Source organism: Macrosteles quadrilineatus, unplaced genomic scaffold (assembly GCF_028750875.1).
Source record: "Macrosteles quadrilineatus isolate MER2022 unplaced genomic scaffold, UCM_ALF_1.0 Scaffold_8__2_contigs__length_117827958, whole genome shotgun sequence".
Classification (NCBI taxonomy): Eukaryota; Metazoa; Arthropoda; class Insecta; order Hemiptera; family Cicadellidae; genus Macrosteles; species Macrosteles quadrilineatus.
Genome location: NW_026542601.1, coordinates 66,232,892 through 66,250,443, shown reverse-complemented (window position 1 = coordinate 66,250,443; position 17,552 = coordinate 66,232,892). Strand labels below are relative to the sequence as shown.

The 17,552-nt window shown below is 34.3% G+C and overlaps 1 protein-coding gene across 3 annotated transcripts in view; it reads right to left on the bottom strand.

Moving 5' to 3' along the window:
* The window catches only part of LOC129000079 (retinoic acid receptor RXR-alpha-B-like), a 52,240-nt gene extending 34,688 nt beyond the window's left edge, over nucleotides 1-17,552 (bottom strand). For 2 of the 3 annotated variants that reach the window (XM_054426955.1, XM_054426956.1), the window contains exon 1: nucleotides 11,684-11,838. In XM_054426955.1, the coding sequence (XP_054282930.1) occupies nucleotides 11,684-11,756 (73 nt within the window). In that variant the 5' untranslated portion in view covers nucleotides 11,757-11,838. Of the gene's footprint in view, nucleotides 1-11,683; nucleotides 11,839-17,299 lie in introns of those variants that run through there. The other variant, XM_054426957.1, reaches the window with a different exon arrangement.

Below are 17,552 nucleotides of genomic sequence, written 5' to 3'. Positions count from 1 at the left end.
GAAATTTGAGTTTTATGGTCGAAAAGGGAATGCAATAATATCCAAAAACAATGTCCAGGTATTATTTAAGATAAAAGAATATTTGTATTTCACTCAACATTATAAATAAAATTGTGGGTCTTAAACAGATGAAAACAAGTTGTTCAGGCTACTTTAGTCCGGCCTTGTTAAGATGAAAGATTTTTTATATGCACACGACACCCATTTCCCATCCTTCAAGGTTATAACATTTAATTTTTATGTTGCACCACTGGGCCTGCTTCTGATTCTTCACTCGTCAGACCTCTTTTAACAAAATGGGTTTGAGGATGAGTTTAGATATGAATTAGCTAATTGTTCGAGAAACACTTGAACTACAAAGATAATATTTGTAAGTAGGTGAACGATTATCTATTGTGATATAAGCTTTTACAGTCGGTCGGTGAGGATTCGTTTAAGTACTTTTTTCTACTACTATTTTTATAAAACAGTCTTCCTGTATTACGTCCTTTTAAATATCCAATTATGTTTGAAAAAGTAAACTAGGTACGTACGTGTTTTCCAAAAGTCATGCATTTTATCAGGATACTGAATAATACATCGAATTACAGTACTGCAATTTAAAAACTTTACTGCTTATACAAGACATATACATAAATATACTGATTCTATTACTGCGGGGGTGTTTCACTTTTATTTGCCAAACACACTTGTTTTAATAAATAAACCCCAAACGAAAAGGAGGTGTAAATCGAGTGAAATTTGTTTATCACTACAGAGAGAGATATAGAAGGGAACTGGATTTTCGACAATTCTATTCTCGGTCTGATATGTTCACAGTGGAAATATTGAAAATCTTTAAATAGACGTGTAAAGTGTTCTGTTTGTTTGAGATATTACAAGGTTGAGCAAGGTTATGTATGAAAACATTCTCAGCTTTGTGTACAAACCTACTGTTGGGCTTGTTTTGAGGCGTACACCGAACTTATATCAGTGTTTCACTTTAGACAAATGACTTCAAGTTCGTAAAAAAATAAGCATAGAATAACATTTTAGTTAAGATCACCTTTTTTTTTAGATACTAAAAATTCAAAATGGCAGTCAATATTTTTAATTTAACATTGTTATGTACTAGTTATTTATTGTACAGTACAGTTTTATTTACCTACAGTAACAACTTTCACAAACACAATTGTTAAAAGGCGAAATGGTGCAATGCAATCTATCTAAATGTGCAATTTGTGTACATTTGTGTCTCTTATTGATATTTAATGTAAAAATCAAAGTTTTGCGTTTTATATTTTTAAAACACTGTATTTCATAAAATTGCTCAAACAGAAAACTCTACCATGGAACGGTATACCTTGGCAAACATAAAATTTTTCAAACAGAAAACTCTACCATGGAATGGCCTATCTTACCAAACTCGTCAATAGGAAAATAATCTAAACCGTAAATTAGCATCATCCTACGACAGTTCCATAATGTATATTTTAAAAAGAAACCCAAGCAAACTGGTGTTTTTCTAGGATGATTAACATCGCCTATCAACAAGAGCTACCAGTCAACCAGTCCAGTCCTACCTCACACATACCACTTTAGCCAGTAGTGTAGGTTGCTCTGCCTCGGGCGGTGGTTAACATTTGAATTAATTGTGCGACCGGTCCGCGACTGCGCGCCGCCGGACCTTATCTGGCCACATACTGGGCATGCGCTGCTACAACGCACCACCAAGCTGCGTACTACCATGCGCATTGCGCAGTAGTCAACCACTCTATCTGGCCACATACTGGGCATGCGCTGCTACAACGCACCACCGAGCTGCGTACTACTGTCTATACTCCTTTTATATATGGTACTACCATGCGCAGTAGTCAACCACTTTATCTGGCCATATACTGGGCATGCGCTGCTACAGCGCACCACCATGCTGCGTACTACTATGCGCAGTAGTCAACAACTTTATCTGGCCACATACTGGGCATGCGCTGCTACAGCGCACCACCATGCTGCGTACTACTGTCTATACTCCTTTTATATATGGTACTACCATGCGCAGTAACCACTTTACCTGGCCATATACTGGGCATGCGCTGCTACAGCGCACCACCATGCTGCGTACTACTATGCGCAGTAGTCAACAACTTTATCTGGCCACATACTGGGCATGCGCTGCTACAACGCACCACCGAGCTGCGTACTACTGTCTATACTCCTTTTATCTATGGTACTACCATGCGCAGTAGTCAACCACTTTATCTGGCCATATACTGGGCATGCGCTGCTACAGCGCACCACCATGCTGCGTACTACTATGCGCAGTAGTCAAACACTTTATCTGGCCACATACTGGGCATGCGCTGCTACAACGCACTATGTGCTGCGTACTACCGTTCGCATCTCACATGTACCTTTCTATACCTTCTTTTCCGACTCATAATGTGTCATAATTAACTTTAAGTTAATAAATTCACTGTAAATTCCCCAATATAAGAAATAGGCCTATGTATTATAGTTTGTCATGGTAAACGATGAACTCATATGAGAATAGATTAAAGAGCATTTTATCGTGGTCAAGTGAGCAAACCACTAAGCCACAATAATTCACGGCCGCCTCGGTCGAATGCATTGGTGAAGGCCTTGGACAGGCGTCGCTTCCTCCCTTGGCTATTGTTGGAGACTGGTAATTATTATTCCCTCATTTACAGTTTAAGCAAAAATCTGAAAAAAGTACTACTACAAAGGAACTAAAAAGGTGTAATTTTGATTACAAATAAGTTTGAGTAAAATAATCGTAGTGGGGCTATTTGTATGAAAATTATAACACAAAATATTCCAGTTTTGATACTTTTTAACCGTCGAAATCGAATACTATCATAAAATGCATGGAATGTATGGATGCATAAACAATACATGGAATATGTTTGTAAAACAATTTGTATATGTAGATTTCAATAGTTTGAATCCTTTGTGTATTTTATAAAAGTTAAAGGTTATTTTGTAATGCTTGAATAATAGTTGTATCTATTGGAATAATGGTTGTATCTATTGTATCAAACAACTATTCAATTCACTATTGAAACTTTATGGAAAATTGCAGTATGCGATCAAAAAATTCCATCAACCTGTTACAGAATGTGCACACAAACATTTTACATCACTGGCAAAAACAAGTCGGATGTAATTTTGTCATCTGATAAAATCTCCGACGCTGCAATTAGACAGCAAAAATTGCGAACAAACATTATTCAAATTACTTTAACGACGCGTTTTACCACGGTATATTCCTGGCTTTGTAATTATGGACGTGTGAGTTTTAATGGACAAATCAGCATAATCGACGTCATGAGCAAAATATTGTAGTAATTACAACAAAATGTCCATTATGTAAAATAGCGGTAGTTTTATGTTTCTACACGAGATATCATACTACTTCTCGACGACATGAGCTAAGTAAATGTGCTACTTTAGCAGTTGCGAAGTAAAATTCCGACGATAGTAGCGAAGTGCGTTGTTCTCAAGATCGGCGACTCAGCACTCGCCAAGACCGACTCATTTCTCGTTCCGCTGGTCTGACTCTGTAGACTGCAACGATTTAATGAACAACTCTGTAATCACTTCCTCCTAAACCTTCAATTTTGACCACCAAACCACAAGTTTGTTGCCAGCAAGGATGTAGCCAATGTTCCGCTGTAGCACACTTTGACATTTTTTTCTAGTAACTCTACTCTGGCGTACATTTATAAAATGTTGTCCGGGAACTGAAAATATTCCTGGTGAATATCGTATTGCTAGGCGACTGTTAAGAACACGTTTCCTAGAAATACATCAATAGAGCCTAGTTCAATCCAGGTATCAAGTTAGCGAATAGTCTACCACGAGAGTGCTCAGTCAGGTGTTAACTTACTGGGATTAACAGCTGATTTAACAAAAGATCATATGACTTAGCTGGAACGTCACTTGCACTTTGACAAAACATGGAATAGCGAATAAACTTCAAACAATAATTGTTTGTTTCTTTTTTACTGTAAAAATGTATATGATAATTTACGACGGTACAATGCTAAAATACTCCTTTTACGTTGTTTAGCATTGTTTAAATGGAGAAAAGTGGTCATACATTACGAAAACAACACGTTTCTCTGTTATTATTGATCCAATCTTAACAAATAAGGTATCATTGAAAACTACATAAAATTTACAAACTTTTTGTCTCTTGAAATTTTTTTGTAAAGTTAACGGGTTTCGTGAAATGTAGCATCAAATATTCTAAATAACTGCCATTTTGAAACGGTTAATGACTTTTTAGTATCATTTCTTACGATAGGTTTTAATAAGATTAACATTTTTGCAAAATATCAAAGCTGTATCTCAAACCGTTTAGGAGTTATTAATTTTTTGGTAAAAAAACACATAAATGCCGACAGTCGGTAAACTAGACACCACAGACCCATGTTCGTATGGTGAAATGTGTTTGTCTTGACCTAAGCAATAACGCTATATACATGTGTCCAGAGAGTTACGGGACACCCTGTATTTTCATACTTCAATTAGTAAGATTAAATTTATTCTTTGCAGGCGAAAGCTCAATAATCCAAATGTAAAATCTCACACACCTAAAATTTAATAAAAATATTGTGCCTACTATTTCGAAGAGTGAAAAATAAAAACCGCTTGTATTCAATCGTTTCCCTTTAACGTGTACCAGACAAAAGACAAGTGAGCAACGACAGTAGAGAAGGTAATGTCGAGATTATCATTACATAAACGCCAGTCAGTGAGGTGTGAGGTGTGCCTGGCAATAAACAGGGCGGCATTATACAGCTGCATGGCAATAGGCGAGCCTGCCACCGCTGACTACTGTACTTGGCACGTGTTAGTGGTGGTTTATGGGATAGTTTACAGCTATGTAACCTTACCAGCAGTTGTAGCTATTAGCTAAGTTAGTAATGGACATACTGGTTAGTGGTTAGGCATTTAATTTAGATACACTGCACTAAAGCGGACGCCTCATTGTGTGTCCAGTTTCAGATAAAAATAAAAATTGATGTTTAATTAAGCCCCCTCTGTATTTTTGACATCGTTTGAAGTTATTATTTACCAAGGAACACCCCTTTAACAATCGTATGCAAATTCAGACAAAAAATACAGTACTATACATATGTTCATAAACACTACTAAAACTGCAGGAAACATCCTTACAAAAGTCCATAAATAATATGTAGAAGCTTAAAATATTACTGATCGGTATAAAATTATATATAGGCCTACTGTAATAACACATTAACCATACAATACAAGGAGATTAACACCGTACGAGAGTACTTAACGATAAATTAATCTACTACAATAACGTAACATTTAAACAAATTACAAAACACAAAATGGTTTATGTTTTATGCCAACAAGTTAATAATGAGACTAAAAAACGATTGGTTACACCAAAGCATTGTTTAACAGCAGCTATCATATGAAAAACTAAGCGAGGACATAGGCACAGAAAACAGTACGTTTTCTGTGACATAGGACATAGGGGTTCCAGAGTGGCAACTTCGGCTATAAAAGGCTCTTAGAGAAGATATGCCAGAACAGGATATGGATAGGATATACTACAGTAAACGAAGTCAGATAGATTCTATGATTTCTTCTTTCCCGACTTAGAAATCGAATTGTAAATTTATAGAGTTAAGTAATTTGCCGTAATGAATGAAAATATCTCATCGTCCAAAGAAGTAACTTTACAGACCTGCATGAAAAAAATCAACCTGCATCACAAAGAATACTTGATTCAGATATCTTAAATTCCGTTTGTGGCGAGTCCTAAGCTTTAATTTATTTGTCCGTGAACAGTAAGACTTCATTAATTACACGAAACCACGCGATCGTAAGAATAATACGACTGAGAAAGGAATTAACGTAGAATCGTGCTTTACCTTTGAGATATTTGCTCTAAAAAATTTTGTTTTCAACATAGCCTTTTCGCAGCAAAATTAATTACCGCCGTATATTGTAACAATAGTTGGAATACGGTTTAAAATATATTTTCGTTCGTAAATTAATAGATTTACCTTTCTAGATTCCTAAAAGATACCAGAACCTTAGATATCTGATCCCCTTTTCAAATATACAGTAATATGTTTTCGTTTATAATACGGAAAAAGTATTATTTTTCAAGATACGTAATGCCTACGTCACAATGTTGCAATTATATTTGTCCTTTCTATTTTCACAATCTGCACTATTATTTTTGGAAGTAAAGAAATCAAGCCCTGTCACTAGCACAACTTAAGAATAGTGATAAATATATATATTTTTAAAATTTACAACATTTCCAAAATATACTGAATTTAAAAACTAATTAATGTTCAAAAATGCAAACCAATGAATGAATAGTGTAATCAGGGACTAATTACTATACAAGTTTAATAAAATCACGGTTATCTTGATGTATCTCGATAAATATCAGGCTACATTATATAGGGAAACCAAACCCGAAAGGCTAGAAAGGTAGTGGTTGATTCAAGAGGTAGACAAATAATTTAAAGATTCGTTTTATGAATATATCACGTTTTAAAACTATAGTACTGCCTGCTTCTGATCATGGGGCTAACATGGCCTCTTGGGGAAACATTCTGCTAATTAATTTACTCTCTCAAGTAATTTATTTTGACACTTATTAATTAGTTGCTTCACCCTTCCTCATTCGTCAAATTAACGTCCAACAAGCCCTACTACACAATTCGTTAACTTAAAGAGAGTCTCTTATTTTCCAAAGCAACACGAACAATACCAACACGACCCGTTTACACAATGACAGTATAAAACACTAGTGGAGAGTAGATGGGGGTTTGTGTTAAAAGCTAATGGACTAATGGTTTTCTCAATGGCGCAATGAAGGTCACACATTACATGGCGACTTGATACCCATACCTCGACTACACAATAAAGTAGAAAATAACAACTACAATTACTTTTCCTGATAGTAAATATACATATAGCCTACATACTATATTTCGTATTCGCATATATTATACACATACTAATTTTCACAATATCTTTGCTCATTTTTGTAGGTTTTGTAGTTTTTTTGTACAGATTTTTACCATTATAGAAACTGCTAACATTATTTTTATTCACGGTAAAATACAAACAATTTAGTTTATTTAGTAGTTCCGACTTTAGGCATCCATCTAACTAACATTATCTCCAGTCGGAAATTGCAAAAAATAACGAAAAATAACATAACTTAAGTTCGGGAGAGAATAGGATGATGCAACTGTAAATTCTACATTAAATTCATACAATCTCATAAGATGAAATATTTAATAATTTAGTAGATACGAAACAAATATCAGATTAAATTATAACTTTCAGATACAGTAGTGCCAAAATACGTTTAAAACATATTTTTCAAAATTATTTTAAAACTTTTTTTAATAACCCAAACACGACAAAACTCTGATATCCCTTGCAACTGCAATTGTTTTATATCTACTGCATTAAGTTTATTTACTGTGATAGCAAGACTATTACTTGTAGGCTACTATTATTTGAGTGCAAGTATATTACTCAAGACTATTACTAGTACTTTATTTGAGAAATAATGCAAAAGTTTTACCTCTCAAACAAATTAAAATTGTTGTAAAATATTTTTTTACTAATTTCTGGAAACCAATTTTTTTCTCGAATAGCACTCCATACCACAAAATAATAATAGTACGTTACCCATAATTTTTTTTATGTATAAAATAACTCTGATGATTGTAGTGTATAAGATTACCAACCATACAGAGTCGGCTTGATCACATTAAGTGGGGTAATCAGTGGTTGACTGAGGTAGAGGTATGTCTAGGTGCGGCACTGGTGTCCACGGTTGATTAGATCGTTGCAATAAGAGGGAGTAACAAAGGTCAACCCGACTAGGAAGTAGTTTACTCTCGTGCCAAGGTCAAACACCCCCCCCCTCCCCCACACAGCTGTTCAACAATCAGATTGACACCTCCCCCACACACTTAACACTGCACTCGTAGAGCAAATAGTCTACGATGGTTTAACTAGAACTAGATTATTATCATTATCATTACTAATACTCGCCGTGTTTAAGCTTAATTGTGAATTCAAGGTGATAGTAGAGGAGATATAGGGTTTATGGTGGAATTAAGTGCTAATTTATGACGGTAGTTCATCGATTGTCTACCGAAAAACCTCATTATTACTGTATAACCTTTACATCTAAAGTAATACAAAATATTATTTAAAACATCGTGTGGTTATTTGATAAACGATTGACGACCAATAACTAATATTATTTGAGAACTGAATGTTGACCGGGATGTTAATCAAGGGTTTCAGATTAATCGACGACTGATGGTTATTTGAAAACTGCTGGTAAAACGAGAACTGATGGTTAATCCGATACTGTGGTTTGAAATTGTCGCTTTAACAAAAAATCTATTGGTATTCACAAGAAACCTAATAATGGTTTTTTTTACTTTTTGTACGAACAATTTGTAAGACATCTAAACAAATGCATAGCTAGTTTGGAGAGTCATTATTATTGTTCATAATTTTTCAATCAGCGTTTAAACCTCGCAAACCATTGATTTCAATCCAATAAATAACCAGGTTGTTTAGATTTATTAAATAACTAGCTGTGTGCCCGTTCTACGCACGGGGATCTTATAGTAGTCAGTTGAATGTGACAATAATTACACAATGTTGGGTTTTTGAACATTTGTAATTTTATTTCTTAAGTAGGTGCCATGTATTCTATGGAAAAGTACCGGTATCGAGGATCGTCGTCGAAAAGGTTGTTATGAATAAATAGGTAGACGTACGTACCCAAGAGATGGGCTATGAGCCTATTGGCTGTATGGTCCAGCGATCCAGCGATAGCATCACATGGTGAGTAGAAACAGAAAGTGACACATTGGAAAAGCGAGTTTAGCATCATCCGTAAACCTCAGTTACAATCACCCACTGCAGATGAGATTTTTTTTTACTTTACACTTTACACAATCGCCATTGAAGTGCCGTCAATGAGTGGAAACCTTGTTTGTAAGCTATTGGCGACGATCATTAAGTGTCCCAGCCCTATACAACACTGATTCAAGGACTTTTTTCTGGTTATATAAAAACTCAAGAACAATTTTATACACAAAGAATTTCTGGTTCCTGACCTGGATGATGCCTAGTTATTTCATTTCATTTACGGTTACACTATAATATTGCACTTGCGATTAATTAAATCCGTTAAGTAAGAAAAACGTTTTTAATCTCGCTTAGTTGGGATTTACTTTCAAAACGTGATCGGAAATGGTTGTGGTATTTGTAAACAACATTTGTAAACATATCAGTGACAGCTAGAAAAAATAATCTTGATCCGAACAGCTGTTCGTTATTTCATAGATAATTATGTGATAAAAATTGAACTAAAATTTGACAAAAATCGCACAAAACTGCATTTTTGAACGTCCGAAATTTTATTAGCAAAGTAGTGAGGGCTTATTTTAATGGCTAAAAACACTCTCACCAATCCAGTGAATACATTAAAATACCTTGGATCTTGATAGGTACTCTCGTTTTCATGGAGAAGATTGCGTAAAATGCCATCTTGAGTGTTACAGACAGACATAAATAGAGATAAGACTTGTTTCTGCTTTTTTAATGTATAAAACATAAAAATAACCTAAAAATATATAATTCTGAACAATGTACAGACAAAACTCTAATTTTATTTATATAGATTTAAATATACGTAATTTGGCATTTTTTGTGAATTGTAAATCAGTGGGGTTATCACACATATCCCATCATTCTTTAATTGATGTTATTTTTGTAGGAGCTGGTTTCTGGTGTATGATCGTTGCAATGGCACAGCTATAGCAAATCCCATAGCATCTGGCCGAGGGTGCTCTACGGTCTACGATATAATGCAGTATTTTTGTATGACCCTTCCTACACTTACATTTTGACTTATTAATCAACAAAGTCAAAACAGATCTGTCCCCGGTCAACATTCCCACGTCCAAAATGTTGATCCAACAGTTGCTCATTCAGAAGTGGTTTTCAAAGAATTTGCGCTACGCGTAGGCGGCGCGGCCTTGGGAAATAACAAGCAAAGTCAAGTTCACAGCTCACGCTTGTACAGCAATTAATTATTACACCCCCCACCATCTCACTACCTCCCCCGCTCTCGTATGCACATCTGATGCAACACAATTGCCGGATATTCCGCAACGGACGGCAAGTGTTGATATCTTCAAATGTTTGTCACATCGCTGCCGAGAACTAGTGGCGCTATCTTGATATGAGACGGTGTGATAAAAACACCTAGGCCTAACATAGAATACATGAACACTACATGGACTACATAAAGAAATGTTCACTGTCGCTACATAATGAATCGTGCGTGTAAAATCCCAAATTAATTAGTTAAACTATAATTATTTTATGGGATTTCATTTTACTGTATTTTATATCTTAAATAATTTTATTATGGAATGTGTTATTTTATTTGTATATCTCTTTGATTTTATATTTTATACTGTAAAACAATGACAGAAACTAATGTTTGAAATAATTTTGAACGTGCTTTTATCCCCAACGAGTCATGCAATTTTTAATCAATTATAGAACAGTTATTATTACACAAGATACGGGGTTTACCCTGAATGTAAAGCTTTATTTCGCAAGATCTTGAAAATATTACATTCCAACCTGTGGAACTAGGATGATTGATGAAGCTAACAAATTATTATAACCTCAGAAAACTTTTGTTTTATTACTCTGAGTTATAACATATGTCCACGGGTGATAATTTAATTTGTACACATATGGACTCATTAAACTTATTGCTATAATAATCAAATCAGAATATTATTTATTTCATCAAAATATTTACAAATTACATAATTATAACTCCGTACAAAAAATGTTTTCAATATTGTTTAACTTTTTAAATAATATAACAAAGAAGAAAAATATTCCTGTATGTGGAGAACAGAGACGTTATCTTTTCATATTTTTGAAAAATTTAAAATAATGCCTTTTTTAATGGTTAATGTTTGTTTAACTAAATTATGTCTATGTTTAAATATTAAAATTGTAAAATTTGCGACTTGAGTAAACGAAATGTTTCCCTTTAAAAAACAAGAGTGCAACTTAGTGAACATCACAAAATCATAAGAATACGTCATAGTTTCGTAGAAAAAGCGCTTAATAAATAATGACACAAATTAATTTGATTGACTCTTAAAAGTGGTTTTATATGAAATCAATTTAAAATTACTTTCAATCTCCAAATCATTACACTCTTTAGACGCGCCTATTTTTTTAACAAGCTAAACAATTTTTTATCAATTAAATGGTTAATGAAATGTATAAATAAATTTACAAGTTCAACAAGGACAATATGGGCCTATAATAATTTTATTTTATTCACTAGCGCTTTCAGAAACTAGGTTTCCATCTTCAGGCACTAATACACTGGTACAAAAATTAAATATTTACTTGATAATTAAATTGTTATTTTATAAACTTTTTTAAAATTGTACGGATACTTCAAAACTAATTTTATTAATACCACTCTGAACCTTTTAACTGTGTACTCATCCATCGCGTCTACAATATTTTTACTTTTAAAAATTATCCTAACGAAATTTGTTACGCAAATATTTTTATAATACAAAACTTAAAATTTTACCTCTGCCCCAGTGGTGGGCGGCGCTCTGTATTATCGCAGCTACAGACATCATTGGTTTCTCTTTCTTGATCATGTTTACATTTACCGTCTTTACCGGCTCCGCGGATCACATAGTCTATCGCACTGACCCACTAACCGGCACCCACTGACACACTTACCGACGACGGCGGCCGACGACGACCGAGCCGAGTCGAACATGGCCGAGCGACGCCGAACACGGCCGAACATGGCGTCACGACCTTGGTCACGCCGCGACACCCGCATCGATTATGACGACATATCAAGGGTGAGGTCATCGCTTAGGTGATGGGGATGTATTTATCACCACCCGCACCTACTATAATCGGATGCTTTGCTTGAAAAATTATTGGTTTACTAAAAATAAAATAAAGAGAACTAAAATTAAAATCGACCAATCAACCAAACTACGACAACTACTAATAACAAGAAATATGACATGAATTTTTACTATTTAAAGGGTTACGTCAATAAAAATATTATATTAATTTGTATGAAGACTATACAGAAAATGGATTTATTTAGCTAATAGAAAATTCTACAAACATGCCTTATGACACATTAACAAGCTCTGCAATTCTTGTTCAAAACAACATTTCTGTTGGAAACATAGAAGAAAAACGTCTGAAGACAAATTATTTTGTAACAAAAAACTAGCTTTCTTTGGAATATTCTAAACTTAAAACATGTTTTGTACACCCTGGTAGGTATAGGCCTAACCTTTTTTTAAGACATGTGGGTCAGAAGGCTTTTTAAAAATATAAGCACTGATTATGATAAGTCCCTAGAATTAATGTTTTTTTTTTCAGTTTCATCGCAATTATAATCTTACTTAATAGTGTCACAGATTAAAGAATGTACTTCATTCTGTAGTGGTAAAAAAATACCCCCGCTGCAGCAAACCTGCAGACTTGGCGAATTTCCATTTGCCTGATTTGTATTTAAAACACTAAAATGTCTCCTTAAAAATATCACATTTATTCCCTATTTAAATAGAATTAGTTTAACGAGTACTTAGGTTTGCTGCAACAGGGAGGGTAAGTAAAAAGGTGTGTTTTTTAAATGTAAAATGTTAAAAGGTAATGTAGTTTAGTAAGAAATTAATGTATTTTCCAAATGTTATCAACATATGTTCATAAACAAGCAAACTACAACAGCTGACTCATTCTCCATAAGAATAACATGGGAATTTAAAATCAGTAGCAATGCTGACATCCCATTCACTCGTCACTCATTACTGTCTCATCCCATCTACATCTTAACATACACACTGGTGTTTTGGCATTAGAAAGCTACTCAATTTAAAATATTTGCTATGAAAAAGGTCAAAAATTTATTCCCAGTCCCTAGATATTGCAAAGTATATACACAGGTGGCCCTAGTAAAGGTATTTGAAAGGCACATTCATGTCCTCATTAAAAGTGAAAGTAGACATTTGATGTCCGATGTATGGCTATAAACAGGTTAGTACTGCTATACATACCTACATCCGGTCAATTGTGGACCAATACTATGGTAGATATGAAGCAACAATTACATAGCAATAACAAGTTTAGAGTATTTGTACAAGGTGTACAGTAAACCCCCTCTTATCCGACCTTGCATTAACTGCTAATTGAATTACCCACTCTCGCTTGTAAAATATTGCAGTTTGTTATAACTGACCTTGTTTTGAGAGCAGTTCGGTTTAACCGCTGTTTTTTAGGAATCTCGGAATTTCTGCTCTTACAATTGGCAATGGGAAGAATATGTTCCAAGACTTCATCGTCAGGGGAATACTCTAACTCAGCATCACGATTATGACTTCTTTAATGACAGTGATTCTGCACTGAAGAGGATCTTCTCCTTGGAATTGAAGATAGCTTCCTTTTCCCCTTCTTGTTTCTGCGCTGTGTTGTGTGTGAGGGGGGTGAAAGCAGAGTATTGGGGTTAGTGTTGTGCTCTTTAACCACTTGTTTTCCTCCATTACCACATGTTCTCCTAGTTTCATTATATAAACTATCATTTTATTCTAGGCCAATCATTGTCAAACGATAACCTTTTTTGCCTTCTTGTTAAGTTTTCATTCATAATATATATTTGCACTGTTAAATTTTCAATTCATTTTTGATAACCTTTCATATCGGCTCGTTCCTCCCAATGTTGTTACATTCACCATTGTAACACTTCAGTCACAATCAATCATTGTCTCACACTCGTTGGTCATACTTACTTGTTATTTTTACGTTTTTATATTTTATTGCACTGTCAAATATTCAAATTTGTCATGTCTTCCTTTTTTAGCGATCCTGTATTTAGCGAAGCAGGCTGTTAATGTTAGTTCAATTTTAAGACCATTGCATGTATATTTTCTCTTGTTTGCCGATGTTGTATGTTCATAGTATATATAATTGTTTTTCATTTTTCATTACTCAGTTGCGAATCATTAGTGTTAGCATGTATTCACAAAGCATGACCAAATAGCAAGATGTAAAACTTACAGCATGTTAATAGTATTTATTGATCCACAAATTGTTATGCATGTAATTGATTGTACAAATGGCGATTTTGCCGTAAATAAATAAATAAATAAATAAATACGCTAAACTCAACAGACCTTAAATAAACTTTCTGTCTCATAGCGGAATGGTTGCTTGTATCTTTAATTTTTTGGTTTATACTTTATTAAGGTAGATTTGAAGGATCAATTAATATTTACTATAGGTATTACAAAGGGTGTAAAAATATGAATTTGTATTGCCTCTTGCCTACGACAATAATTTATTCAACTGAAAGTATTTGACTTTAGGCTACTGGGTTTTGGGTTTAATGTGTGACTTATCGATAGTCAATAGCCTACTTAAAGAAAAACGAGATAAGTGGAGTTTATTTTGTAAATAATGTGACGCATGACTTCCAATGAGTTAAAATTCCAAATGAGTAGCACTTCATTTTTTGAGTTTTTAGGGGTTGCCTGTTTTAACCTACCTTTGGAGTTATCCAACCTAGGTCCGGTCCCGTTAGGGTCAGTTAAGAGGGGGTCTACACAATAACTGTATTACAACTACAGTTGTAACATAGGCCTATACAATAACTCTGCTACGCCGGTGGCAAGCCCGGGACCTATTTTGCAATTGTGGTAGGGAAGAGAAGTCGGAAGAGTACCTAACAACCTCGGTAAAAAAAACCAGGGTCCATCTGGCTCTATAGTGAACGTACCAAAAAAATCACATTAAAAACTACAGAGGTAGCATAAGGTTTATGTTGCATATTTTCAAGCTAGCATATATAACTATGACTACCAGAAACTTATGTTAGCCCAATTTATCTTTGATAATCATATCATGAAAAGCTTTTATCCATGCTTCATAGGCTAGGCCTAGTAATAACGTACAAAAAGAACAAAAATAACAACTAAAGTAACCTGAAGTTAATCCAATCAAATGACATTTTTTACAGTAGCCAGAGATTTGATTTGCAAAAAAGCAACCATTTATTTGGATCTTAAAAAGAACAAATTTTAAGTTGCCGTAAATTTTAAAAACTAGCCTAGTGCACATTTTCTTGAATTCGAGCAATTGCAAAGTATTACAGGCGTTATATTTCAAAACAAATAACAGTCACAATTTCCGATGACTTAAAAGAGTCAACTCAAAGATAATGTACCGTAATCAATCACTCCACTCTAGTTATACAGTTAACTGGAAACAAACTCACTCTGAAAATGAACGCTCACTCCACTTCTAGGTTATCAAAACTGAAAACGAACTCACTCTGAAAACAAATGCTCTTATGTGTAGCCTATCATGTGTACGTTTACTATGAAAAGCTGTAAATAATACAAATTTCAGTAGGCCTATTCGTCTGTTAAAGTAGCCTAAACAAAACCTTTTTCAAAAGAAATACATTGGGATTTTGATGACCTGTGCTGTGGGGCAAAGCCCGAAGACTTTTATTTAGCCTACTTACAGGAATTAATGAAAGGGTTGTCTAAACAAAAAAAAAACACGGCTACTTAATTTTGACACATCATTTGTAAAAATCTGTCCATTCTTATCGGAGGAGTACCGGTAGTGTTTCGTAGATCGCCTTCACGTATTATATATCTGGCCTAAGGATGATAAGTTAAGTTATGCGATAGGTTTAGATGAATTCTTAAGAAATAAAACAAAAACGTCTAGATAAGTTATATGGCACATGCGAAGAAACCCTCCGCAAGTTGGCCGACCTCTCATCTCAGATTGAAGTGAGGGTAAGGGTTCGCTGTAATCATTGTTTTGCGAAAATCCAGGAACAAGGCAAAGTCAATTAGAGTCAGATAAGTTATGACTGGCAACACCACTTTGGTGGCTAGGTATTTTTTGGACAAAATCTTAACATGCGGAGCTAACTAAAACTTAACAGGCCCGAAACAAATAACTTACCGATGTTTATTTTGCATCACAGGAATGTAAACAGCCAAACAGCTTTCCTTTCCTTCAAGGGTTAAGAAAACCTAGGCAGGCACCACTAGAACTTGGGACTTGCCCAAACCACCATCCAAACCACTCAATGCACTTAAGTTTGTAGGCTGATAGGCTATGTTTTCTCATTTTATACACACTTAACTTAGTAATCCACTCAACAAAAACTTATTCGTTCATTGTTATTTCATTGTTATTTTTATTGTTTATTGCTCTCACAAAAATATTTATCATGTTTATTGTTATTTCATTGTTATTTATATTATTTATTGTTTCCTAGGTTAGTCCATGTGCCATTTATTGTATACATATCTTCGTTATTCATTCAACTATGTATTTGCTTATCGTTACTCAGTTCTCTCTTTTGTCCAAGTTGTTCACATGTATACTTTACTCATATTATTGTTACATTTGACATTCCTTTCATTGTTATTATTATTATGGATAATCTAGTCATAATGAGCAATTTACAACTCAATCAAACTGTAAAATTGGTGTAAATCCGTTGGCAAATAAATAAATAAATAAATATTGTAGCCTACTGTAACTTAGCTTAAAAAGTTATGTTAACTTATTTTGTCATTCAGCTTTCAGCATGAAAAAACGGTACTTAGCCATTTAGGCTGCACTTTACTTTAGGTCCTACACTTATTCGAATGAAAATATCGATTATTCTATTGTTTCATTCAATATATCGTTTGGTTAGCTAGGTTAGGTTAACCTTACCTAACTAACCAAACGATATATCGAATGAAAAAATTGATTAATCAATATATCTTCATTCGAATGAGTGTAGGACCTAAAGTAAAGTGCAGCCGCCATTTAAAATAAATTTACACCTGTCTTAATCAATAACAAAATTTTAACTTTTAGTTTCGTAGCAAGGCTAGCAGTAAGTTAGCCCCAAGTTTAGGATGCCTAGGCCTAAGTTATGTCTTTATGTTGAGGTAACTTAGGCTATGCTTTTAGGCGTTCTCATGTTTATTAGTGGCCTAAGTTAGACCTAACTAGGCCTAAACAATAGAGATAATAGGTTAGTTCTATGCAATAACATCATGCTTGGGCTAGTCTAGACTTAAGTGTGTAAATCAAGTGGTATAGGCCTAAAACTTATTGGAGCTTAACCTTAAAAGAACAAATTGTAGAACACACATACCTCGATCAGATGCGTCCATTTCCATTAGGCTGGTTTTTTAATTTAAAAATGATGACGGGATAACACAATACTACAATATTACTAATATTTAAATCCACACAACGTTTACTTCTATCGGTATAACATCAGCACTTGGCCCACTTTCTATTCGAGAGAAAACATGGCTGAGCAGTAACACAACTATTATTCAAGGTCGATGAACTGAATTGGTGCTCGGTTTCAATTGAAGACAACGACTTTTCCTAACCTATAA